The sequence below is a fragment of the Heterocephalus glaber genome, unplaced genomic scaffold (genome assembly GCF_053883595.1).
Source record: "Heterocephalus glaber isolate CG9 unplaced genomic scaffold, H.glaber_assembly_v1.0 deba00000818, whole genome shotgun sequence".
Lineage (NCBI taxonomy): Eukaryota > Metazoa > Chordata > Mammalia > Rodentia > Bathyergidae > Heterocephalus > Heterocephalus glaber.
This window is the reverse complement of record NW_028258164.1, coordinates 14,765,517-14,793,207: the sequence shown is the minus strand read 5'-3', so window position 1 is coordinate 14,793,207 and position 27,691 is coordinate 14,765,517. Positions and strand designations below refer to the sequence as shown.

Here is a 27,691-nt window from a genome sequence, read left to right as displayed (position 1 = left end):
GCTTTCCATATGTGAAGATTAAAATGAGACCCATGTCTCTCACCATACCCTAAACTCAAATCAAAATGGATCAAACATCTAAATATTAAAAAAGAAACATTAAATTTTCTGGAAGAGAGAATAAGAAGAACTCTTGAAGACATGGGTATAGGCAAAGACTTTATAAACAAAATGCCCATCAAACAGGAACTATCACAAAGAATTAACTACTGGGATCTCATCTTTTTTTTTTTTGTAGTATCGGGGATCAAACTTAGGACCTTGCACTTGTGAGGTAGGTACGGTGCCACTGAACTAAATCCCTGGACCTGGGATCTCATCTTATTAAAAAGCTTTTGCACAGGAAAAGAAACCATCAATAGAATGAGGCCACAACCCACAGTGTGTGACAAAATCTTTGCCAGCTGTTCCTCAGGCAAAGGACTAATATCTAGAACATATAAAGAACTAAAAAAAAAAATCAGACCCCCCACCCAAGTTTAAAGACCTAATCCAAAAATGGGCATCTGAAATGAACAGACACTTCTCAGATAAAGATGTAGAAATGAGGGGCCAGGGATTTAGCTCAGTGGTTCCGGCACCTGCCTCACAAGCCCAAGGACCCAAGTTTGATCCCCGGTACCAAAAAAAAAAAAAGATGTAGAAATGGCAAATAAATATATGAAAAAATATTCAGTATCACTGGTCATTTGAGAGATGCAAATTAAAACAACACTGAGATTTCATCTTAATCCAGAAAGAATGGTTATTATCAAGAACTCAACCAATAACAAGTGCTGGTGGAACTCTGGGAGAAAAGGAACCCTTCTCCAGTCTTGGTAGGAATGTAGACTGGTGCAACCACTGTGGAAATCAGTGTGGAGATTCCTCAAAAAGCTAAAACTAAAGCCAGCCATGGTGGTGTATGCCTATAATCCCAGCACTTGGGAGGCTGAGACAGGAAGATTGCCATAAGTTCGAGACCAGCCTGCATTACATAGTGAGTTTAAGGCCCCCCTGAACTACAGAGTGAGACCTATCTTTAAAACAAAAACAAACAAAAAAATCCCATTAAAACTGGAGGTTCCATTTGACCCAGCTATTCCCCTTCTTAGTATCTTCCTGAAAGAATGAAAAGCATCATACCACAGTGATATATGCACACCCATGTTTATAGTGGCACAATGTGTAATAGCTAAATCTTGGAACCAGCCCAAATGCCCATCAACTAACAAATGGATAAAGATGTGGGAATTTTTTATACAATGGAGTTCTACTCTGCTATAAAAAAGGCTGAGTTTAAGACATTTCTAGCTAAATGGATGCACCTTAAGATCATACTCTTAAGTGAGATGATATTTAAATACCTCATTGTTTCTCTGGTGTGAGAAACTGAAAGTGTAAATAAGGACCAAAATATATAATAGATATTGGAAAATGGGTAGAAAATGTTCAAATGAGAAGGGGAACAAGGAAGGTGGAGGGAGAAAGGAAGGAAGGGACAAGGCATAAATGGAAACAAAGTTTTGTAAATAAGGAGGTGAAGAGGGGTTAAGGGGGGGGGGCGGGGAAAGAAGCAGCGAGCTGTGTCACATACAGGCACAGATTCCCTATGATGAATGTTAGCGTCATGGATATCTAGAATGGACCAATAAAAGTTTTGCTTCCAAAAAAAGAAAAAAGAAAAAAAGACTACCCTGAACTACACAGCAGGACCATGTCTCAAAAAAAAAAACAAAAAGAAAAATATAATAAAAATAAATAAACACATACATAAATAAACAGAGCTCAGAGCTGACATCCCCAGGGGAAAGTATCCTGGAAGCCTCAGGCAGAGAAGGGGCACAGGTCCCCACTGCTCTGTGTGGAGCCGGCCAGGTACAGGGAGGGTTCAAGGTATCAGAGGTGCATAGTGAACAAAAGACCCTGCACCCCAACACAAGCAGGCAAGCTAACACACACGCTTACTGATGGGAGATTAGAGTCATTATGCTGGTAGACAGGAATTTACTATTTCTATCAACAGTTTTTCTTTTTTTGGTACTGGGGATCGAACTTGTACTTGTGAGGCAGGCGGCGGAACTGCTGAGCTAAATCCCCAGCCCGTCTATTAACATTTTTAAAAAATTGCATATACCCCATTCTGCAGCTCTCTATTTCTAGGAATCTGTTCTATGAGATGTGATTTAAAAATATGGTGAATATAATTAAATTTTAAAAATGTATTACAGTAAAAGATATATTGCCTCTAATCCCCCTCAAAATTCTCTCCCTCACTTTGAACACACTTACCCTGTTGTTCTTGCCACTTTGTGAAGCAGTTCTGGAGTCCTCTCTCTTAAGGGTCTTTAGCTGCACTGTCATGGTTGCCTCTATATCCTGAATTGATACAGAACTTACCTCTCATGGTCATTTTGACTTTGAGGAATAGCCAGAAGTTGCACAGTGCCAGATCTGGTGAATAGGTGGATGAAGACATACTGTCATGTTTTCACAAGCCTGCCTTTCAGTTGGATGGCACATAGCAGCTGCATTCACCATATTTTTGATCATACCTCGTAATGACATTCATGAAAGAGAACTTCCAGAACTGCTTCACAAAGTGGCAAAAATGATGGGATAAACCTGCTTGAAGCAAGGGCAAATACTTTGAGGGGAATTAATGGCAATGCATCTTTTACTGTAATAAACATTTTTTAAATGTAAACATTCACCATATATTTTGATCACCCCTTGTACATACATATAGTATTTTGAGTATTTAAAAATGTGTGCCTGTTTCCTTTCATGGTATGTTTTATAAAAGAAGTTCACTGCATCAATCTGTAACTGTAAGACAAGAAACAAGCTAAATACTCATCAATAGGGGAATGGTTGCAAAAAATCTGATAGTCATTCTCTACAACTGCTAAAGATTAAGGCAGTTTGATGCATACTTAGCTAAGAATATTACCGTGGTGTAAAGCAAATTGCATGTAGGGAGGAGTTAGCAAACACAAACCTTCACCTCTTGAAGGTGAGAAAGGGAGGAATTTCTCTTATGCATACAAATGTATGTGTTTGAGCCCTAACGATGTCTGGTTTTCATTTTGGGGTTTGTGATTTTTTTTAAGCATTTCTCAAAAATGCCTATAAATAAACGATACCCAAAGCTATTAGACATGTTTCCAATGTAGAGACGGTGACTCTAATCCTTTGACGCCATGACCAGCCCCTGAGCCCAGCTGAGGTGTCCCGCGGACAGCGACTGGCTGGGGTCCGGCCACCCCTGCGGCCGAAGCTCCAACCCCACGCAGCCTCTGTGCTGGCCAGGCCTCCCGCCAGCCCAGAGCTGTGTCTCTGGAAGGGTCTGCTCCCCGTCCCAGACGGCATCCTCCGGGCGGCCCTTCCTTGTTTGTTTTCCCTTTTTCTTTTCTTCGCCATCGCCATTGGAGTGGAAAGACAGAGCAGAATTACGGTGTGGCCCAAGGCAGGGGAAGGGGCGGCTGGGAGGGGCCCTTGGGACTCACGCTCAAGCAGTTCTTAGGGCAGGGCAGGCTCTGCAGAACTAGATCTGGTTTTTAATTTCCGCTCTTTATTGTTCTCTTTATCTTTCTTTTTTTAATGGACTTACTTTGTTAAACTAGGTTTTTGAGTTTTAACACGGAGAAAAACATCCTACAAACATAATGAGTAGAAAAAGCAAGTTCCAAAAGGATGTGGAACGCGGATAAATATGTAACACCAGATTTTGTCAGGGAAAACCTGCAGAGGAAGTGGAGAAGGTACACATCCATCAGAGCAGGCAGCAGCTTGCCCGTTAGGGTAGAGGGGCAATCTGTATCTGTTAGATTTTATTTCTGTGAAAAACAGAAAGCCATATAAACCAAACATGCAAACCATATTTTAAAAAATGTTGCTGTGGTGGCTCACAACTGTAATCCCAGCATTCGGGAGGCTGAGACAGGAGGATTGCTGTGAGTTTAAGGCCAGCCTGGGCTACATAGTGAGTTCAAGGCCATCGTGGACGACATAGTGAGACTCTGTCTCAAAAAAAAAAGTTAAATTTAGTTGGTAAGTGCATACATACTTGTTTTACTATTTTCTGTGTAAAAATAAATACCTATATGTGTATGACACATTTCATGATTTAAAAATTACATTGTCATAAAAAGAATATTCTCTTACTCTTCCAAATATTAAGTTGATGGTGTATTTCCCTGCTAAGAATGTTTCACGGAGGAAATGAAAATACTTACAGAAGGGAGAAAATGTTTTTTGTTCTATAGGTTCCTCTTCCTCAGCCATATCCACTATTATGTGTTGCCTTCTTATTTCCTTTGGGTCATGGATCTCTTGCTGATGCACACGGGACCAAGCTGGTGCAGGTTCCTGGACTGTCCTGTGCGGTTTTCTCGTGTCATCGTGGTGAAAATACACAAAAAACAGAGCTGTCCAGATGCCAAATGTCAAAGACCCATAGAATAAATATGGAATTATGTTATTTCTCATGGTAAACTTAACTTCTTCAAAGGTTCGTTCTTCAATTTCCTAAATCAGAATGATTTAAAAGAAGCAGTATTAGATATTTCCATGATTTGTAGATCATCTGTTTGGCTTAAACTTAATTCTAAGTGTCTTAAAAACAGATCATTTTGGTATCAGTCCTTATATACATAAAGTGTTATCTTTTTACTATTAGCAAAAGCTCTCAAAACATATTTATAATACCTTATAAACAATGTTTTACCATCCAGATAAAACAATACAAAACATATAGTGTCATTTAGAGGCCCTGGTCCCCATTCCTGAGTGCATAGCTTGAGGAAATAAGATGAAAAAGTCATAACTCTTCCCTTATATATGCCCAATCCGTCTTGGGGTGTTAGCATAGGTCTTCAAAATCTGATTTGAACATATAGTCCTCTTTCTCCTTTTCCCCTGAGACTCCAGAAGATCATTTGGTTTCTATGCTTCTGACCTTGAGCTTGTCCAGGGGACAAGCTTGTACACACACCTGAACTTCAGGGGGATCCAGGCTGCTGCCCAGCACCTAGGACCCAGGACTGCTCCATGGCATCAACCACCTACACAAGGACCTTGACCCCACAGACTGGAGCACTCCTGGGCCACCATGCCACACTGCCCTGCCTCCGCACTGCCCCTAAATGCCCTCCTGGTCACCAGATCATCAATTTGGGTCACTTCCTGGCAGACAAGGTTCGTATCCTATGCATCGACAGACTCAACCTTTGCCAACCATGCAGGGCCCCCATCCTGAGGTTGCTCAGGCTGAGGGAGGGGCGTCTAAATTTGGATTAGGGAGGCTTTGTCAACACGGAAGCATTCTCCCAGGACACATGATCTGACCCATGCCAAAGATCTGGGTGCTCCGTGACGGCTCATTGACTGAAGGAAAAACACTTTACAAATGAAATATTTGATTATTCACATAAAAAATATCAAATGTATAAGAGAGGAAAATAATTTCTAATGTGGGAAAATGACAGATTCAAACAACCGAGGGCTGGGAGTGTAGCTCAGTGGGCTTTTGTAGCTGGAGTCAAGCTCTGGCTTTCATCCCTAGCACCTCAAACTCTAAACAAATAAACGAACAAATAAATAAGTCAATGATGCTGTTTTATTCATATTATCATCATATCTTCTTATTAAATTGTCTACATTTTGAGACTTCTGTGTTAACTTTCTGTAAAACCCAAAAACAAGTAGAAACTAGTTAAAGGAAAAAGTAGGTAAGGGGAGCCAATATACACTTGCATTTATACGCTAGGATTATTACATAAAAATAAATCCATATTCTTTTGAAGGATTTTAATATATTAAGAAAACTTGGGGGAAATTCTCTTTAGAGGCAAACACACAAAAACCCCTCTGTTTTTCTTGCTTTACTTAGTTCTTATTGTACATTGCCTTAAAGCTGAGCTTGCCCTAGCTCTCCAGAATACACGCCTCACCTCCTAACCTGGCCCCCACACACCCAAAACCAACGAAAATCCCTCATACCCAGAGAGAGGTAATAGGACTGAGTGGCTTTTTGACTCTGTGTCCTCAGAAGAAAACCATGGTCAGTTATTTTCTTCACTACAACATGCTGGGCTCACAGGCCATAAGAACACAGGATAGGAAAAGCACGTTTCGATGGAGATTTGTGAGCACAGCAAATAAACATCTGAGTGCATCAAAGACATTTAAGAGTTAACTAGAGAAATCTTGTAAGGAGATAAACACACACACACACACGCACAGGCGCACACACACACACGCGCGCGCGCGCACACATGTCCCCAAACCATCAATCTGGATTTACTGCCGTTGAGTTTGTTTTAAAATGTGAAACTTTAAAGTCAAGACAGTATGACCTTGCTTTAGAGAATGCCATGAGTAATTAATTTTTCTGTAAATAATCACTATTTTAAAAAAGCGTTATTAGTCTATGTTTGCAGTACATGATGTTTGTATTCCTTGTGTGGAGTTGGTACTTATACATAACAAATCTTAATTCCTTTATTAATCCTCTTTCCTCCTGTCCCTCCCCATCTCTCCATCTCTTGATCCCCTTCCCATTTAACAAAGATCTAACTCTTTAATTTGCTCTTTATTTATACTTTGGGTTTCTTGTATAAGAGAAACCAAACAATATTTAAGGTTGTGTGTCTGGTTTATTTCACTTAACATTATGGCCTCAAGGTCCATCTGATAGAGCACTGCTATACATTAAGACAGGCCCTTGCATTGCTTCCATGTTTTTTCCACAAAATGCTTTGTTCCAGAAATGTAACAGTTTGTGCTGCTGGGCAGTGCTCCTGCCCAGTGTATCAAAATGTTTTGTGACTGTTTCAACCATGTGACCTTTCAGGAATGTTCTGTTAAACTCTGCACCCTTACAAGAACGGTCTATTGTACAAAAAGGGATAGGGCATAGATTTACATTGCAAAAGGTGTCCACAGTGTATTAGTGACATTCTTTCATTGACAGTTGACATAAATTCATTTAGAGTAAAATATTTTAAGCAAAAAAATTCTCGTTTTTTAAAAAAGGGGTTTAAGTATTGTTGCCATTCTTATGGTTTCTTTAAATACCCCTGGCTATTCCTAGGGGGGCTTTCTCCCCCTCTCTTTTTTCCCCCTTTTTCTTTTTTATTTAGTTTTTTTTTATCATTTGAGTCTTCATGCCCATTTAAATTATGCTTCCAACCTTGTGTGGTTTGTAAGCTTGTCCACAAATAAGACCACTGTTGAAGTACCACAAAAGTATAAATGAATATTGTAATGCCACAATCTCTCCTGTTGCCTGTGGAATTGCTGCTGAAAAGAATTAGGATTCAAGCTCTAGGATGAGACAGAAAAATGAAAGCACGTTTTCCAGGACACTAGGTTTATACGGATGTGTAACAAGTTGATTCGGAACACTGGAATTTGATTCTATCCTGTTTGGGGTTTCTCCCCCCTCCCCAACAGTCCCCTGCCTCCTGCCCTCGCCCCTTATAAAGGCAGTTAACTCGTCCCGGGAAGGATCCTTCAGCTACATGAAATTTTTGTTTTCTGAAATGTCATGGCTCCATTCATATTTTTGTCTTATTCTTTCAATTGGGATATGTAATGTTCACAGCTCTTGTATTTGGAAGCTGGAAGGGCCTGGACTTTGAAATAGTGTCTTGGTTTCACTGTTTTTGTTTTTTTGTTTTTTGCTTTTTTAAACTAAAGCTATATGAAGCTTGGGATTAAACAGTAAATTTTTAAATTAAAAAAAAATGTTCTGCTAAGCCCTGGGGATGCCCCTTATAAGAATGTTCTGTTAAGCCCTGCCCCTCTGTTTCAGGAATGTTCTGTAACTCCACCCCCTGCTTCAGTGAGCATGGTCGCCTACCCTGTAGATCCCTACATAAGGAGGCTCTCATTTCTTGTAGGGCACTCAGACTTCGAGTATGAACTCCTCTGAGCCAGGGTAATAAAGGTTTTTCTCCACCTCTCTGAGTGACTATCGGATTGAATCTTCAAATTGTAACACTGTAACAATTGGCTGTGCCATAATACATCCATTACTAATCAGTATTTTTTTAAAATTTGGTCTTTTTGAGACAGGGTCTCACTAATGTAGTCCAGGCTGGCCTTGAACTCACTATGTAACCTAGGCTGGCCTGGAACTCCCAGCAATCCTCCTGCCTCAGCCTCTCAAATTCTGGGATTATAGGCCTGCACCACCACACCCAGGAATAATCAGTATTTTTTTTAACCCCGCACCGTCTTGGGACAATTGTGATACTCTTTCCATACAGGATCTACCACCTTCTATAACCCTAAAAGCTTTTTTTCCCTATTGACTTTTTTTGAATAAGAAACACATCCACTTGATATAAACTTGTGTTAAGAGCACCAAGGACTATATAATGAAAATTGGCCTGTTTTTCAAGAATAAAAGCCATTAAAGGGCCCAGTCAGTCCCAAAAGGGAGTTGGGGGCCACTCCCTCTTGAGAAATCAAGAACCTCTTAATCCTAATTCCCAGTCAAGATCCCATTCAAAATTCAGCCGTGTGTCACGCAGCTCCCACTGATTCTAGGTGAAAGGGCCCCCAGCATCTTTGTCCCTACTTCCTATCACACTGGGCCTGTCCACCTACCACTGAGGTCACTGCGTCCTATTATTTGCCAGGCAGAGTCATCGACAGAGGTGGGGGTCTGTGTGGATGAACTGAAGATGCAGTGTTTATCTGGATGGCAGATTTTAGGGTGCTGGACTGTGCCGGGTCGCTCTCCCCACAGGTGCCTCACAGAGCCCAGTGACATCACACAGGGCATCCCCAGACTTCAGGCCCCTCTCTTGTAAGCCTGAGCCAGAAGGCAGACTCCAGGAGTCCCAGAGTTCTAAGGGGCCTTCCGGAACACCCTCAAATCCTTACTCCTCAGCTGAGGAAGTAGACAAAGCCTTGTGGCCATAGGGTCAGAATGCAGGGTAACCCCCTTTACAGCCCTGCTCTAATGTTTAGCTGCTGTGAAATAAATTTGAGGAAAAGAAGCTTTCTGAACCCATGAGAAACATAAAGATGAGCCAAAGACTATCTGACTTAGTTTATATTCCCTGTTACTCAAGATTTAGACGTTAGCACGTGAGTTCAGCCAAAGGCTTCTGAAATTTCTCCCTTCACAGCTCTGAACTGATTTGACCTTCTCTCTGAGGAATTGACTCAGTGGTTTGCTGGGAACCAGTCATTTGTTTCCGGTCTGGGGGAGGAAAGGGCTGGGTTGGGGCCTTCCCTGGGGAAGACAGGATGGGCAATAATGACTTCTAAGCATGACTTGAACATTCTTTCCACAGCCCGGATGGGAAGGTGTTTCTTTGGCCTTTAGTGTTAATATTAATACTAAAAAGTAGGGCTGGGCGATTTAGCTCAGTGGTGCTGCCGCCTGCCTTGCAAATGCAAGGTCCCTAGTTCGATCCCCGATACCAAAAAAAAAAAAGTAAATTTGGGGCTTAGAGTGTCACTCAGTGGAAGAGAGCTTGCTTAGCCTGCATAAGGCCTTGGGTTCAATCCCAGCACGGCAAAAAAGTAAGTTTTTATTTATGATAGTCCTCAACCAAAAACAATCAAAATGTCCACCGAAACAATCAGAATATCCACCAATAGAATAGTGGAACGAATAAATTGTGGTGTATTCACAGCACAGAATCCACAGCAGTAGTGAAAAAGACTGAATTACAGCCACATGCACAACACAGAAACATCACGGGAGTTTTGCAAGCATCAAATTAAATGATTTGGTTGTCAGAAAATAAAATTTTTCTGAGAAAGGTGCACAGATTCCAGGACAATAGAATTTTATGTAGTTTTTATTGAAAGTTCCTTCATATACCATGATATTCACCCTGCTGAGGTTTACCATGCAGTGGGGTTTAGTATCTCCACAAAATTGTGTAACCATCGGTACTATCTAATTTCAGAACATTTTCATCAGCTCAAAAAGAAACACAGTTAAAACCAGCAGTCACTTCCTGTCACTCCCTGTCCACTTTCTGACTCTATGGGTTCTCCTAGTCTAGACATTTCATAGAAATTAAATCATACAATACGTGATTCTGTGTTTGGATTCTTTCATTTAGCGTAATGTTTTCAAGGAGGCCTTTGGTGAAGAAAGGCTGCTGACCTTTGGTGAGGGGAAGGAGGTGCTTCTTCCATTTCAGAGGGGCTAGAAGAACCCAAATATTAAAAATTCTCAGATTGAACCACCCAAATCCTAGGAAATTAATTGAGACTGTGCACTGTGTCTCCTTTGCAGTAAGGTGTCTTTCAACTAGAGCCCATGGCTAACTTTCAGCACAGTTGGCCATTTAAAAAAATTCAATGAAGTTATAGCATATAAAATCACAGAAAAATCAGTTTTTTTCTGTGTACTAACAAAGAACAATCTGAAAAAGAAATTAAGAATTAATAATTCCAGCCGGGGATTTAGCTCAGTGGTGCCGCAGCCTGGCTTGAAAGCACAAGGTCCCAAGTTTGATCCCCAGTACGCACACAAAAAAAGAATTAATAATTCCACTCACAACATAAAAAGAATAAAACTTTTAGGAATAAATGTAACCAAAGAGGTGAAATATTCATACATTGAAAACTATAGAACGTTGCTGAAAGTAAATAACATAAGAATAAATGGAAAAATATCCCATGTATATGGGCTAGAAGATTTAATATTAACATGTCACTACTACCCAAAGCAGTCTACAGATTGAATATAAGTCCTAGCAAAATCCTAATAGCACTTTTTTGTAGAAGTAGAAATAATCATCCCTAAAATTCTCATGAACTCTCAAGAGGCCCCTGTGTTAGTCTATTCAGGCTCCTATAACAAAATACTATAGATTAGGTATCTTACAAAAATAGAAACTTAATTTCTCAGTTCTGGAAACTAGGAGTCCAAGATCAAGGCGTCCGTAGACTCAGTGTCTGGTCAGGGCCCACTTTGTCATTTACTGATGGCTGCTGCTCACTGTGTCCTCACATGGTGGAAGGGCACCCTTCTCATGGCAAAGCCTTCCTAACCTAATCATGTTCCAAAGGCTCTGCCTCTTAATACCATTGCCTTAGGATCAGGATTTCAACCTATAAACCTGGAATGGGGAAAAGGGTCACAACCATTTAGACCATAGCCTCCACCAAAATAATCTTGAAAAAGAACAAAGATGAAGGGCTACTTCCTGATATCAAAGCAACAGTAATTAAAACAGTATGATAATCGGGCCGGGGATTTAGCTCAGTGGTTCTGTCGCTTGCCTTGCAAGAGCAAGGACCAGAGTTTGATCCCTGGTGCCAAAAAAAGAAACAAAACAAAACAGTATGAAACTGACATAAAAATAGACATATAGAACAATGGAATAAAATAAAGCTCAGAAGTAAATTCTAGAATCTGATTCTAGAATCTAGAATTCAAATGATTTTTGATTAGGATGTCAAGAGCATTCAATGGGGAAAGGATGGTCTTTTCAACAATTGGTACTGGGAAAACTGTCAATCCACACGCAAAAGAAAGAAGTGATAACTCGTATTTTATGCCGTATACAAAAATCAATTTAAAATGGATTGAAGATCTAAATATAAGAGCTAAAACTGAAACCCTTAGAAGGAAACACAAGAGGAAAGCTTCATGATATGAGATTTGGCAATGATCTCTTGAATATGACATCAAAAGCACAGGTAGCAAAAGGAAAAATATATAAACCAGAGTACATCAAAATTCAAAACTCCCTAGGCCAGCCTGGGCTACATAGTGAATTCAACACCAGCCTGAACTACATAGGGAAACCCTGTCTCAAAAAAAAAAAAAAAAATCAAAACTCTTGTTCATCAAAGGGCACAATCCACAGGTAAGAAGGCACTAAAGAATTGGTGAATATGTTTGCAAATCTATGTGTAATAAAGGGTTAATGTCCAGAGTATAAACTACTCCTACAGTGATAAAAAAAATCCTGAACAGGGCCAGGCATTTAGCTCAGTGGTTCTGCCGCCTGCCTCACAAGCGCAAGGTTCCGAGTACAATCCCTGGTACCAAAAAAAAATTCTAAACAACCTGATTAAAAAATAAACAAGGGGGGTGGGGGATTTAGCTCAGTGGTTCCGCCGCCTGCTGCACAAGCGCAAGGACCCAAGTTCAATCCCCAGTACCAAAAAAAAAAAAAAAGAAGAACAAGGATTTGAACAAACATTTCTCCAAAAAAGATACACACACGGCTGATGAGCACAAGCAAAGACATTCAGCATCACAAATCACGGGAGAGGATGTAGAGAAACGGAAACACTTGTGTACTGTTTGTGGGACTGTTATATGGTACAGCGGCTATCGAAAGCAGTGTTCCTTGAGAAATTAAACATGGAATTACCATATGACCCAGCAATTCCTAACTCTACTCAAAACTTCATGAGAAAAAAATTGAAAGTAGGCTCTTGAAGTGATATCTGTCTATCCACATTCCCAGCAGCCTTATACACAATAGCCAAAAGACGGAAACAACCCAATATCCATTGAGAAATACAGTAAATGGGTAAACAAAAGCGGCATACAGTACAATGGAATATTATTCATCTATAGAAAAGAGATTCTAACAGCTGCTACAACATGGATGAACCTGGAGGATATAAGTGAAATATTCAGGTCACAAAAAGACACATTGCTCTATTATTTCACTCATTCAGAGAGTTCTGAAGTAGTAAAAAATCACAGAGACGGAAAGTGGAATGGTGTTGCCAGGGCCCGGGAGGAAGGAGAATGGGATGTTATTGTTTACCAGGCACAGAGTTTTAGTGTTACAGGATGAAAAGAGTAATAGGAATGGATGATACTGACGATTACACAACACTGTGAGTATATTTAATGAATGTTACACCTAAAAATAGTTAAGATGGTAAATTTTATGTGATATTTATTTTACTGTAATTAAAAATTAGGGGGAAAAGCCCAACAATTCTTACTGTTGACCCCCATATCAGTGAAGTACGACAGCCATGGCATTGGGCCATGTGCCACATTCTGTTTTTCTAGCATTTTGCTTACATGGGTGACAGCCTTAATAATCACAATGCCAGGGCCGGGGATTTAGCTCAGTGGTTCCGCCACCTGCCTCGCAAGCGCAAGGTCCTGAGTTCGATCCCCAGTACCAAAAAAAAAAAAAAAATTAATCACAATGCCAGGCGTAGCTCCACCCACTTCACCATAAGGAAATAGGGCTTTCATTGCTGTCAGTAACTTAGCTCCAAAACCCTATCTTGAGGGTCTGTTTCCTAGGACCACTCCTGCCAAAAACAGTTGGATTTGGGGTTTCCAGAAACCAGAGTCAGAGACAGAAGCTAAAGTGCTGTTCTTTAGAGAACAGGAGTGAGCAGGAGCGAGGGGCAAGGAAAATGAGAAGGGAAGGACACATGGCCAATATGTACGAACAAGCGGGATGGATTGCTCCTGAGAAGCTGTGCCCACTGTGAGTCAGGGCTGACCACAGGAGTAGAAAAAGACGAGGATTCACCCATGAGCCTTTCTTTTCATATGGCTGCGATTTCGTGCATAACCCATAATAACACTAGCTATACCTAGTCCCATCCCCACCACTCCTCTAGACTATTTTCAGTGAAGTCACCAATGAATATCTGCTGAATCCCACAATCACTGCTGTGTCCTCATCTGTCATCATGGTGAGTGTGTGGATGAAGTATTTGGAGGTCTTTAGGTACCCTGTAGTTCTTAGAAAATTCACCTGAGAGGAACTGGTGAGCAATCCGGAGCAGTGCTGTGAAATAAAACTGACAAGTCTGCAGGGGAAACCCTGGCAAAGGCCTGACGCATGTGCACCACGGTGACTTGAATCATTTCTGCCAATTTACTGCAAAGCCAATTGGAATTTTCTGGTCTCTCTTGTCTACCAACCTGTGAGTTCCTGGAGGAGAAGAGACTGTTGTTCATCTCTATATCTCTGGAATCCTGGCACAGAGCTGAGAGTCCTGGATGGAATTGGGAAACTGTAGTATGATTTAAGGTTGAAGATACCTGTTTCTACACCTGCAGGGAAAGCCTGGAACTTTCTTGTGGCTAAAAGGAAATGAGGAGGCTGAAGCTGTATGTTTTTTGTCAAATCACTAGGGAAGTTTCATCCTAGTTGATTCTAACTAAACCATCATAAGGGGAAATAAAGCAGTCCAGAGCCTTATTCTTGGGTTGAGGAATAAAATGAAAATGCACAATAGGGGAAGGGATCCTCTTGTTAAGATAAATCAAATTTCAAACTAAGAGCCAGGAAATCCATTTTCTGGTTCTGAGTCTCCTGAGGGAAGAGAAACAATGCTCAGAACAAAGGGCAGAGAAGCAGAAATGAGTGATGAAAATTAAAGCAAGCAAAAGCACTTGGGTATGATAATTGTCAATTATTGCAAACCAGTCTGTGTTACATGGGTTTCTGTTACTATAACAAAATACTTGAGATAATCAACTTAAAAAGAGAAAAGGGTTACTCCGGCTCAAAGTTTTGGAGGTTTCAGTCCACAGTGGTTGAGTCCATTGCTTCTGGGCCCATGGTGCCCAGTATATCACAACTGAGGAAGCTGCTCATCTCCTGGCACCTGAGCGGCATGGACAGAGAGGAAGAGACCATGGTCCAGAGTCCTGAGAGGGCCACCCCTGATGACCTAAGACCTCCCACCAGGCCACACCTCTGATGTTTCCATCACCTTCCAACAGTGTCAAGTTGAAGAGCAAGCCCTTATTACATGGCCTTTGGGGGGCTATTCCAGAGCGAAGCTATAGCATGTCCTAAGCATTTTGAGGGTTGTTAGCAGGACCTCAGACTGTCTATCTCTTGTCTTCTAATGTGACTAAGACTCATTAAGGGGAATGCCTTGCAATGATAGAGACAGTACTGTGTCCACAAGCCACGGAATGCCAAGAATTGCACGAGCAAGGAAGGATTCTGCCCAGAGTCTTGGGAGTCTGAACTTCCTGATACCTCATCCACTTTGATCTCCAAAAACAATAAGATTATAAGTTCCTGTTGTCTTAAGCCTTTGTTAAATAACAATCATAGGAGACCATTGTTTTGAAAAGGGCTCTTGCACCGTGTCTCCAAAGAACAAACTGAAAATCAAAATGGAGACACTTGTGCTAAAGTTCCATGTTACCAACCTGAAAATAAGTTGTTATCTGGCTTTCTGAGAAATCAAGAGAGGTAACAGGCAAGTAACCAGGCCAGTTCCAACTGGAATGATGATGAAGTCCTTTCTGTTTTAATCCTTACATTCTTCAACTTCACAAAAAAGTAACCTGAGGTTATCCAGTCAGTTATTATTCTCTGACTTCCTGTCTTATAAGGAAAGTAATTTTGAAACAACCAATCTACTTTTTTTGTCTTCATTTCTGCTTTTTTTCCAATCATTTTCTGTCCACTGCTCAGTCCACTGGAATACTTGTTCTATTTTTATGGAATGAAGTGGCCCCCAGTTTTAGAATAGCAAAATAAAACCAATTAAGATTCTCAAGCTGTATTGTCAGTTTGCCCTTTGACACCATGTTTCACGACTGTACCTATTATGTAGTAGGTACTAATAGACATTTGCTAAATTAATCATTAAATAATTATAACTCTTAGGAAAAGACCAAAGAAATTGGTAAGCAATGCCAAAATGTAAGTATCTTTGGGGAGAAAAAGGAGGGAGAGGGGAAATAAATAATTAAAATTTAATCAAATGACTCAATCTTAGATCTGGCTCCATCTAACCAGCTTAGTCTGACTCATCTATGCAGAAAATCGCAATTCATTCTATCTGATTCTCTGTCCCAGTAAGAGCAGCCCGCAAACCTCTGTATGTTCCCAACATACTTTTCCCACCTCTAGGATCTCCTCCTGCTAGTTGCCAGCCTTACCAACCTGTGTTTTTTGTCTGAAAAACTCTTAGGAAGAATCTAGTCCTCATCTACACTGGTTACCCAACCAGTCAAACTCTCCATAGCTACCCATCATTTGGGACCTGGTCATTTTGGGGTATAAGCAATATTTAACCACCAGAACCATATAGTAAAATTTTTTTCTGTGGAGGCAGACACACAGGGAAAGCTCACACACAGGGTTATAACTTGGAAAACTCTCAGTAGAATTAATGGCTTTCTGTCTTATGGGCCCAGGGCTGGGGCTGTGGGATTGGGAAGAAGGAGAATCTGGTGATCTGTATGAGGCAGAGACCCTAACTTTGTTAATATCGTCACTGGCTAGAGTGGGTAGTTGCCTTGTGTAAGATGGAAATAGTAGATGGACTAGTTATGAATAAATTAAAGTGAAAGTTTATTATAGAACAGAAGTACAGCGGGCTACCCCACAGGAGGTGGGTTAGTTAGGAAGCATAGCAGGTTAGTCCACCAAAGAACAGCCCCAGGAAGAAGAGGCTTTTCAATATTATAGAGTCTCAAGTGGGTGTCATTAATTACTCATGGTTTTTAATCAAGAAGGGGTGGGGTCTCCAGACTGAGTAGAATTGAGTTACTGTGCAGGCAGGAGTTTTGAAAGCTTAGGGTCACCTTTCAGTCAGATCTGTCACTATCTTTGCTTTCCCCACTTTCTTATCTTGAGGAACACAGAGACTTGTTCAATGAACAGCCTGATTTACTTTCCCCTTCTTATCTCCAAAAATTGCAGCTGCCTTCCTCATTTTTTAACAGGCTGCTACTTTGAAGTCCTGCCAGTACCCTCCATCTCAACACTGTGAAAATAAAAGTGAAACAGTACTGAAGAAGTTTTTCAAAATGAATTCAGGAGGCTCTTAGGAAGCAACAGTTACACGGGAGCCTAGCTGCTGCCTGGGACATGAAGTTTGGTCACTTCTACCCTTTAACTGCAGGCCTGTGAGACAACAAGAACAAAGTGGCATTACACTGTGCCCAGAGGCTGCACATCAAGAGATTGTGATGCTCTTGTTTTACAGACATGTCTGTTCTGTCTACATGTTCTTCTCTTTATCTTCTATTGGTCATATAGGCCCCGTTCCTTCTCAGCATTCAGAAGCCTCAGAGCTATCTGAACTTGTGTCTCCCAAATTACAATTACCAAGACTCTAAATAAAGTCCTTTTTGCTTATGAAGTTTCTGAGTTTGAACTGATTGACACTATCCAAGGAGGACTATCTTATTTAATATACAATGTGTTGATCGCTTGGACTGTAAACCAGAGCTTTGTTTATTTGACTTCAGACAAGAAAAAGGAGTTCATAAACAATGGCAACATGTGGATTTTTTCGGAGCAGGGCGGAAATATTTTTTTCACATTTAAGTACCTCTTATGTGATATATGTCTAGTTGAATTAACTAATAGCCCTGGGTACCAACCTGTGCTAGATTACACCAGGGATGCAGAAAAACACAGTCCTACACTAGAGCTCCTTGTGTCTTCATTGAGGAAAAGACATTTTGTTTCCAAGGTGAATTATTTGATTTAATTCCCATGAATGGAATTGGCCCAATGAAGTTAGTTCCTCCAGATAATTAGTAACAAAATTTGGGGAAATAGATGTGAATTAGTGGCCTCTTCAGAGAGTGACCAGTTTTGTCTTTAATTAATGAGAGCCCAGAAAACTTTGGATCTGGGATGATAACATCTGTTGCAGGAAGACGCTCTAAAGACAAAAATCACATAAACCTCAGGGCTGCAACTTAGTTATTCAAAACATTAATTAATGAGAAACAGGTTACTTGAAGGCTTTTGATGTTGGTGGCTTCGTTCATATGCCGCATAATCAACTTTCCAAGTGGCATTTTGAGAATCAGACAAATGGAGGGAAGTGGACCGATATAGAAGGACTTGGGATGTCCCCAACATGAGGTGTGTCAAAAGCAAACACAGGGGCTGGGGATTTAGTTCAGTGGTGCCACCACCTCCCTTACAAGCAGAAGGTCCTGAGTTCGATCCCTGATACCAAAAAAAAAAAAAAGCAAGCACAGGCTCTCAGCCTGTGGGAGCCAGATTGGTGGATGTGGCCAAACACAATGTGAATGAACCTGAGAGGGCTTTGATGTGTTTGATGTTGCGCCCCATCTGCCTGATCGGGTGACATCTCAGGATGGATCTCCATCCCTCTGCTGACATTTTTCTAAAATAACTACATTTTCATTTTTCTTAAATCTTCTCTTTCACTTAAAATCACACAATACCCGATCTAGGAGAGACCTGGGGGAATCATTTTATACACTGGTCATTTTACACATGGAAAATCTAAGGGCAAGTGGAGGGAGGTGGATTTCCAAGGCCACCAGAGTTTCCTTCCAAGTCCTAATTGCCTTTGGAAAGTGCGAGGCTTGGGTGAAACAAACAAATCACAGGTTAAGAATGGAAGCAATTGCTGGGCATGCTGGCCCATGCCTGTAACCCCAGCACTCAGGAGGCTGAGGCAGGAGGATCTCTGGCCTGGGCTACACAGTGAGTCCAAAGCCAGCCTGAACTACATGGTGAGACCCTGTCTCAAAAAACAAACAAAGAGAACAGAAGCAGTTGGCATTGGACCACCAAACCAAGTGGCCCCCTTCACTTTCTCAGTTCTTTCTTTCCTCCTCCCCTTCTTTCTCCTTCCCTTCTTCCTCTTCCATTTTCTTTTTCTCTTTTCAGAAGCATCCCATCCAGGACCAAGTTTTGGTGCAACATCTACTCCAGAATCTTTCTGAGAGAGGATGATGGGAGGGGTAAAATACTGTGCATATGACAAATCTGAAAGCATCTCAATCTCCTAAGTATAAAAGTTTTGGGGATCATTTTTCTTCTGCAATTGAAGGCTTTGGCCCAATACCAAACTCCTACTCTGCCCCAGGCCCATCTATATCCGGGGACCCTTTGCCCTTTCATTATTGTTTGTTCAGCAGTGCAAGGAAAAGGGCCCACTAAGCAAACTCAAATAAAGGGGGTGTTTCTGCATGGAGGTAGAAAAGCTATTGGATGGATATTCAGCAAATCCACATTTTTTAAAAGCCCAAGAACAGAACTGAAGAGCACTCAGCCAGCCCAGGACCAGGAAGTGGGGAGCAGTTCTGCTCTGGGCTATTCTGGATCCTCCCCAGCGTCCTTGGTTCTGTTCTCTCAGTGCCCTTGGCTGCCATGCCCACCAGGGTCCCCACTGATGCTTTCACTTGCTGGTGCCCACCAGGGCCCTCTGGTTCTCTCCCTCTGGCTCTACCTCATATCTTCATTCTGCCTTCCAACTGGCTCATTTAATTTGCAATTTGCCAAACAGAGATTTCCCAAGAAGGGAATCTTTCTGAGCCAGATGCACGCCTCCCAAGTTGTTGGCAGTTTTACCCACAGGCTGTCTTCAGCCAGGCTCCCATACTCGGTCTAGCCTTCTAGGCAGGGATCCAGCAATGCATCACATCAATGCAGAGGAATGTGGTTTTACTGTGCGCTTTGCTGATTCCTATTGAAGCTGGGCTTCTTTCTCTTCAGTCTTTGGGTCTCCTCTTCTCCAAATTGCCTATCTCTATCCTATCTTTGCTTTTGTGTTTTGTTTTGGTTTTTGTTGTTTAGACTTCTGTTGTTAGGGATCCAATCTAGGGCCTTTCATGCTAAGCAAGTGCTCTACACTGAGGTACACCCCGGCCCCCAGCCCATGCTGTCTTTTTCCTGTTGATTTGCATGGAATCCTTGAATTCTCTAGGTCAGTGGTGAGGATCAATGGGTTGTGGCCTGCAGCAAGCTGTTTGTATCATTGAAAGCTTTAAAAGGTTTGCCATCACTTGGAAGTCCCTTGCCAGCTTTGGGTACTGCAAGTGTGTTTTCTCATTCTGTCCACTGTAGCTTTGTCCATGGGCCCGTGGTTGGCTAGAAATCCATAATTTAGATGTAATAAAAATCATCTCAAAATTTTTCTTTGCTTTATGGCTTGTGCTTTTAAATTTTTATTTAAGAGATCCTCTACCACCTTTGGATTGCAAAGAAATTAGCCTCCATTTAATTCTATTAATTTATCATTTTACTATTCATAGTCTGTATTGAAACTATTGTGTATAGTCCTTCGAACATAATGTTTAGTTCTTTCTCCATTTTCCAAAAGCCTACAAATAACTCTTCCTTTCCCTACTGATTTCTGGGCCATTTTTTTTGTATAATGATTCTTATGTACAGTGGCTCTCCCTTTACACTCCTATTCTGGTCCACTCATCTCTCCTTGGCTTTGTATTATATCTTCATTCCTAGATGTACAAGTTTACCTTAGCTGCTCTTAGATCTCTCTTCTTTCATAAAAAGTTAGTTAAGTTTTTCAAGGTCCTTACTAGGATGGTTTAAATTCTGATGGGAAGAGTGAGTAGCAAAAGGCATTCTACGGGGAAAATGACAAGGGCGAAAGTGCAGAGATGAGACCGGAAAGGCAAGGCCAAGGCACAGGGCCCGCTTTTAAGATTTCTTTCTTTTTTATTTTTTTATTTTTTTCAGTACCAGGGATCAAACTCAGGACCTTGTGCTTGCAAGGCAGGCGCAGTGCCACTGAGCTAAATCTCCAGCACAGGACCTGCTTTTGATAACACTGAAGAGATGAAGGTTCCACAATATCACCAACTCCCTTCCTTTTTTAAGTTGAATAAAGATCAAAGTGTCAATCATATTTTCACTGTATAAAATTATGTTTCCATTGCATAAAAGCATAGAAGATGACCCATAGCTTTGGCTCATGTAGGAAAATTACTTTTTTCATCCAACATACTCTTGATGCATTTTTAAAAAATGTTTCACTTCCACATTGACACTTTGCTTCCTCTTGACTTCCTGTGATACCTGCTAACTTTCACTTCTGATTTGCTTCAGCTATGCTTTTTTTGTTTTTTTTTTGATCACTACACTTCTGCTCTTAAAAATAAAAGGGCAAGTTTTATTAGAAAATGTGCAGAGTTACATGATCAGAAAAATTGAATGGAACAGAGCTGCAAGAATATAGTTCAAGAATCTAATTGTGAAGGAGAAAAGCAGATTATAAAAGATTGCATACAGTGTGATAAGGTCTTCTCATAAGCTTAAGACTTGTAAAATAATAGCTTGTATTAACTTGACATGCACTTATATATGTAGCATAAAAATATGTATGGAGTAGTAAATATAAATTCAGAATAAAGGTCACCTTGGGGGGTAACATGGGAGGATACATAATTATACCTATTTTATTTTTTAAAAAGAGCTAAAGTAAATATTGGGAGAAATGTTAAGATTTGATAAAGCTGGTTGGTGAGCATGTGGGTATTTTCATATATGCTCTACATGTATTTTGCAGTTTTTTAATATTGCATAAAAGAAACAATTATGGGTTCTATTCAACTCATAGGATTCATAGAAATTGACTCCTTATAACATAATTCCTTATAACATCATATCTATTATAAACAGTTGGTATTTTATTGCACCGATGGCCCACCAGAGGGAGATCTAGAATAATTCAAATATATATGGAAACTGACATCCTGGAGGCTTTGCAGGACCCTGGGGCAACCAGGTGTTGGGGAGCCCCACCAGTTCCCAGTGGGCAAGGCTGTACCCCTTTGTATACATTCTGGAATGTATTGCAGGTGGCAGTGACAAACTGAAGACTCTTCTATAAAAAATATGTTTAACTAACTGTCTTCAGGGTAAATAATATGCAGCTGCAAGAGGAAAGAATCAGAGGTGGCGCCAACCTCATGGAGGTCAGGAGGGCAGGAGGAAGAGGAAGAGAGCAGCATCCCATGGTGTCCATTGAAGACACGCCTCCAGGGACACAGGTCCCACCACCGTGCTCCTTAAAGTGTCTGCCACCTTCTGAGGGCACCAAGCTGAGGACTAAGCCTTTACCACATGGCCTTGGGGAACACTGCAGATCCAAAGTACGGCACCATTCAAGACCACCAGGCACAGCACAGCTTCCCAGGTGACCACAGGTGACCACAGGTGACCACAGGTAAGACCGATGAAGGGTGTGAAAGGAGAAAAGGGAGAAAAAAGGAAGAAAGGAGAAGAGCGTGGGGAGGAGGGTGTGGGGGAGAGAGAAAGATGCAAGAGAAAGAGAAAGAAAGAGGAAAGAAAGGGCAGGGCAGGACAGGACAGGACAAGAAAGGTACAGGCGAAAGAAAAGCTATCTCATCTCAGTTTTCACAGACAGAAGCAGATGAACTCACAACTCACAAACCAGTGACTTAGATGAAGCCCTCAGGTCCTAGATTTTAGGTTCTAAAATGTAGAATAGAGACTTCCTCAAGGGAAATTTTATCCAAGGGAGAAATCCTGGCCATCCAGAATTCTCAGGAAAAGGCCACCAACTATGCAATTCTCTAGTGAAGTATTTTTCCCCTAAATTATGCATTCATGTGATAAACCTTACCTGAGAGCTGGCTTTTATTCCACATGTCAGGCTGGTGCCCAGAGAGAGGAGGGGTGGTGTTTCCAGTACCTCGAAGAGGGGGCTCCCTATTGAGGTTTGGGGTCTTTACCCAAGACCTAAACAACCAGACACCAGGAGTGAGTTTTAGGAACCAAGAAAATCTGGTCATCAAGACTGCTCTCCTTCTTTTCCTTCCCCTTCCCTCTCCTCTCCTCCCCTCCATACCCCAGGAAAGAAAGCACAAATTTCCATCTAAGATGGGAGTGGCCGTGAATTCAGATTCCACCATTGACTAATTACATGGTCTTGCGCAAGCTAATTAATGTCATTAAGCCTCAGTTTCCCTCCTTGGTAAAATAGTGATACCACTCTATCATGTGCTAGTTGCTCTAAGAATGAAATAAAAACAAGTAGAGTGCCATATTCACTGACTTATTTTGAAGAGCTCAAGGTATACCAGATCAATAATTTGCTTTGTGGGGCCGGGGATTTAGCTCAGTGGTTCTACCACCTGCTTTGCAAGCGCAAGGACCTGAGTTCAATCCCCAGCACCCCAAAAAACCCAAAAACCAAAAAGTAATTTGCTTTGTAAATGTTAGTTTGCTTTTCCTTTCCCCTAAGTAAGAGAGAAAGGAATTAATTTCATTATCACTATCTTGTAGAAGGGAGTAATTAAAGCTTTTTGCATTTATATTGGTGTGTAGATCACTAAGATTATTTGGATAAAGATATTTATATATACATGTGTGTTGATATATATACATATACAAATACATTTTAGGTATATACATACTTTATGTTATTTGAAAACAAATTTATAAACTAAATCTCAAAACACTATAGAGTCACACTAATTTAATGGGGGATGTGTTTTGAAATGAAATCTCTAATGTCTGTTTTAACAGCAAAGAAAAGAAATGCAGTCTGAAGCCTGGTTTACATTTTTGTTTGTTTGTTTGTTTGTTTTTGTTTTGGTACCAGGGATGGAACTCAGAACCTTGTGCTTGCCAGGCTGGTGGTGCACCACTGAGCTAAATCCCCAGCCCTGAGGCCTGGTTTAATATTTAATCCACTCTGTATTTCGAGCTTTAATAATAAGGTAGTGAGTGCCTTTTCATATCAGCACATTACGCAAAATACCATTATTAACGTAAAGCCTTAGTTGGCTGGTTTAGGTTTATTACGTCATATTTAACCAAATTCTGCCAGCAAGCAACCTGAGATCCCAGTTTAATTGGCCTGTTTTTACAATTGTAAATCTGTTGCTCATAGAGTTAGCACTAGGTCAGTGTTGAAGTCTGCACTTAAGGATATCCAATACTGCTGGGCTCAGGAGCAGGAATTAAGTGCTAAGGTTGGTTATTGGTGCCTGCAGAAAGGAGAAACACGGCTCTAATGTCAGCATGTCCTATTGAAGGAGCTCAGTGAACACTGGAAAGGAAGTATTTGGAATTTCAAGAATGACAGGACCGTCACTTAGACTTCCTTATTGTTGCTTTCACTGTCTTCACATTAAAACATCCAAACCGCTGGGAAACCTTGGTTTGCCCTGTGACACCATTGAAGTCACCGGGCTTTAGTCGCTGTAAACTTATTTACATGTCAGGACTGCTGGAGCTCTTGTTTCAGTACCTCGTGAAACATAAAAGGCCCGTAGCTCTACCACGGTGCACCTAGGTCTCAGTATATGAAAACCTTAAGAAAGGGAAGCCTTATATATGAAAATAGCCCTTAATGGCACATCTTTCGGTTTTTAAATTTTTATTTATTTATTTATTTATTTATTTATTTTGGTACAAGAGATCGAACTCGGGTCCTTGCACTTGCGCAGCAGGCGGCGAAACCACTGAGCTAAATCCCCGGCCCTATTTGGTTTTTTTAAAAATAAATTTTATTTTAATTTTATCCCATTCCTCCCCTTAGGCCCCCTCCCCTGCCTATGTACAAAAGCTTGGTTTCCATTTTTTCCTTCTATTTTTACTCTAATGGCCCATCATTTGGCAAAGGAGTTGTATCTTTATAATCACCCAGTGATTTCACCCAACCACAACCTGATTTCTCCTAGCCCCTGCATGTCAGGGGACAGTTCCAAGCTTGAGACCCAGGTTCATCATCTGATCTCATCCACCATCCCTGGTCCAGGCCAGTGACTGTCCCTCCTCCTGCAGTAACCTCCCTGATCAGGTTCCCAGCTCCATCTTGTCCTTGCAACAAACATGGCAAAAGACAGTGTAGCCATATAGCAGTGGGCTCAGCCTGGATCTGATGGCTGAGGGGTGCCTTCAAGGGGAGAAGGAACAGAGGGTGACTCCTCTCTGGTTGTGTTTCTGAGGGAGATGCAGTGATGATTCAGACCGCTCAAGACCTGCCTGTCTAAAGCACATTCTAGACACTCATCTCCAAGGAGCTCTCAGTATACCTACAGTTCTAACAAAGTCAAATAAAGGTCACGTCCACATATTCACCTTGTACCTGGCACTGTAAACACAGTCCATCTCTGCTTAACGTTTCCAGGATCTGTTGCTGTCTATAAACCATCCCATATCTCAGTGGTTTAAAGCAACAGTCATCCAACAAGCTCTTCGACTCTGGGTTGGCCCGACTTGGTCAGGCAGTCTTCTTTCCCACCCAGTGTTCCCAAGCCTGTGGCCCTGGATGCTGGCCTGCACTGGGGGATCTGGCACAGCTCCCTGGGCCTGTGAGCTGGGCTGCACCAGGATTCTGGGGTGACCGGGCCTCTCCCTCATCTGCATGCCTTTCTTTACCTGGATCTGTGAGCAGAGCAGCCCGACTTCTTCCAGGATAGCGCAGAGCCCCCCACCCAAAGCATGAAACCAGAAACCGCCAGGTGTTCCTGTGGTCTAGATTGGGAATGCTCAGCATCGAGTTTGCTGCTTTCTGCTGGCAAACCGAGTCTAGGGATAGCCCAGGCGCAGGGGCATGGACACAAGAGGAGGAGGTTCACCTAAGGAAACAGGGCCAGAGACAAGGGGTCACTTGGATTTCTGCAGCGGATAAGTGACTAGCATACTGCCAAGCTCTGAGATTCAAGCTCACATTTGCCCATCTGCCAGTGCTAAACTGCTGCTAGATGGGTCATAACTCAGGATATACTGCTAAATTGCTTGAAAAAGCTAAGAGCCAGCCTGAACGAAGTCTCACAAATCATGCTGCATCAGCTCTTACATAGAGTTTTGGTATGCTGGGAGAAACAGGAACAAGAAAGAGGCTTCCTGCTTGGGATAGATGGTGAAATGAAACAGATGAAAAAATGGAGCAGCTGGGCTCTTCTTTGGCTTTTATTTTCCAGGATCATTATCTTGAAACCACGAAGTGCAGAGCAACAGGAGCTGCAGGGAGGCTGGGTCCAGCATTCGGCTGAGTCAGGACACCCCACGGTTTGCCCTGCTCTGCCCTGGCTCAGCAAACCACATTCACGCTGAGATGGCATCCTGTGCCCAGAGGAGAGGATCGTGACCTGCACACAACTGCTCCGCTCCGATGGTGAAGATGACGCAGTGACAATTAACAATGACATGATCCAGCACAGAGCTTTGAGGGATGAGGTCGTGTGACTGTCTGATTTCAGTAAATTATATCCCAAGGCAAGGGAAGCATGTAGATATCATGGATGAGGGTTTGAGTTGCTTCTGAGAATGCTGAGCTGTGTTTGCATGTCAAAACAGTGAAAAGGTGACAAGAATTGTTTAGCTCCACTGTATTCTTATGGGACCACCATCATATATACAGTCCATCCTTGATGGAAATGTCAGTGCTGGGTGCATGACTACAGATGATTCCATGACACAACATTCACTATGTAAAAGTATGGAGAGGGAGGAGAGGCCAGCGGTTTCCAGGGCCTGATATGGGCTGTGGAGCGCAATCCACAAGAGCAGGTCTGAATGATGGTGAGAACCGAATGTGTGTAGTCCGGCTAACAACTCGGCGGCCGTATACATTTCCTGGTTTAGATACTGTTCCAAAGCTACATGGGATGTCATTATTGGGGAGCTGGGGGTGAAGGATATGGACTCTGTACTACTTCTTGGAACTTCCTATGGGTCTAGTAGTATTTTAAAATTCAATGTTATAAAAGATTAAAATCTTGTGTTACTTTTTGATTGTGAAAGTAACTCATGATCATGTACCTGAGGAGTCATTTGGTCGCAAGTGGCAGAAATTAATTCAAGCTGACTCGTGAGAATAGGGGGAGGGATGAGCAGGCTCCTGAGCCGGTGTCCAGGCCCTGGGAGGCCGTGTGACGCTGGGACTCAGGAAGGCGGAAGTGGCGTCTGTCCTTGGGTGCCTGGGTCCACCTCTCCATCTCTCTGCCAGCTGGCCTCAACTCTCTCTGCTCTCAGGGTGTCTATCAGGCAAGGCTGCTGCTGTCTCCAGTCCTGACCAGGCCTTCCAGAGAGGACACCCACTGGGCCCAGGGGACCTGTGGCCTCCACTCCAGCCCAGCCATTTATGGGCACCTGGCACAATTGTGGATTCGGGGTCCACCTTGTGATGTGAGGACAGCGCTTAGAGAAAAGAGGAGTCATGAGTTGGCCACGCCCCCCCAAAGGTGACTATTACAGAGATGTAACAAAACCCAGGCAGGAGCAACAAGATGAGCACAGTGTGTTCATCAGGGTCCCACACGGTGATTCTTGGCACCCACAGTTTAGGGGATTTGAGGGAAGATTAGCGATAAACTGTTCACGCGTGCGAGGGCAAGGTGTTGGGAGCACTGAAGGTGCTACAGGACCTGGAGCTGGTGACAGCATGCATCTTCGCACTGTTGCCCAAAGAGGTGAAGGTGGCAGCCGCAGGGTCCTGTAGGAGCTGAGAGCAGGTGACAGACCCAGCTTGGCCGATGCTGGCCACAGGGAGGCATGGGGGACACCTTCCTAACTCCACTCTCCTCCCTCTATCCAGTGTCCTGGAGTGGCTTCTGCTGGTCCAAGGGGCCGGAGGCCAAGGTCAAGGTGCCCTTGGATGTAGCCACTAAGGTCAGCACCCCAGATGCAGAGAAAGAGGAGGGCGGATGGGATCTGCAGAGGTGCACGGAGGACATTCAGCACATCTGTGCAACTTTAACAGAAGTTTGCTTTATGAACATTAAGAGATTTTAGACCCAGGGGTAGTGGCACACACCTGTAATCCCAGGGAAGGCTGGGGAAGAAGAATTGCAAGTTGAAGCCCAGTGGGAAACAGTGACATAGCGAGACCCTGTCTCACAATAAAAAATAAAATTTAAAAAAGAGATGAGGATATAGCTCAGGGCAAACGCCCATGACCACAAAAAGAGCAGGGGGTGTGTGGGGTATCTCAGATTCAGTCTCAGTTTCATAACTGGTCTTTCCCACTGACATCGTACTGCCCA

The 27,691-nt window shown here is 42.2% G+C and overlaps 1 protein-coding gene across 3 annotated transcripts in view; it reads right to left on the bottom strand.

Annotated features, from left to right (window-relative positions):
• Galntl5 (polypeptide N-acetylgalactosaminyltransferase like 5) overlaps positions 1–27,691 on the bottom strand; it is a 96,806-nt gene that overhangs the window by 37,048 nt on the left and 32,067 nt on the right. For 2 of the 3 annotated variants that reach the window (XM_013078075.3, XM_087207711.1), the window contains exon 2: positions 4,218–4,509. In XM_013078075.3, coding sequence (XP_012933529.1) covers positions 4,218–4,470 — 253 coding nt within the window. In that variant the 5' untranslated portion in view covers positions 4,471–4,509. Of the gene's footprint in view, positions 1–4,217; positions 4,510–22,317; positions 22,434–27,691 lie in introns of all 3 variants that reach the window. The other variant, XM_087207712.1, reaches the window with a different exon arrangement.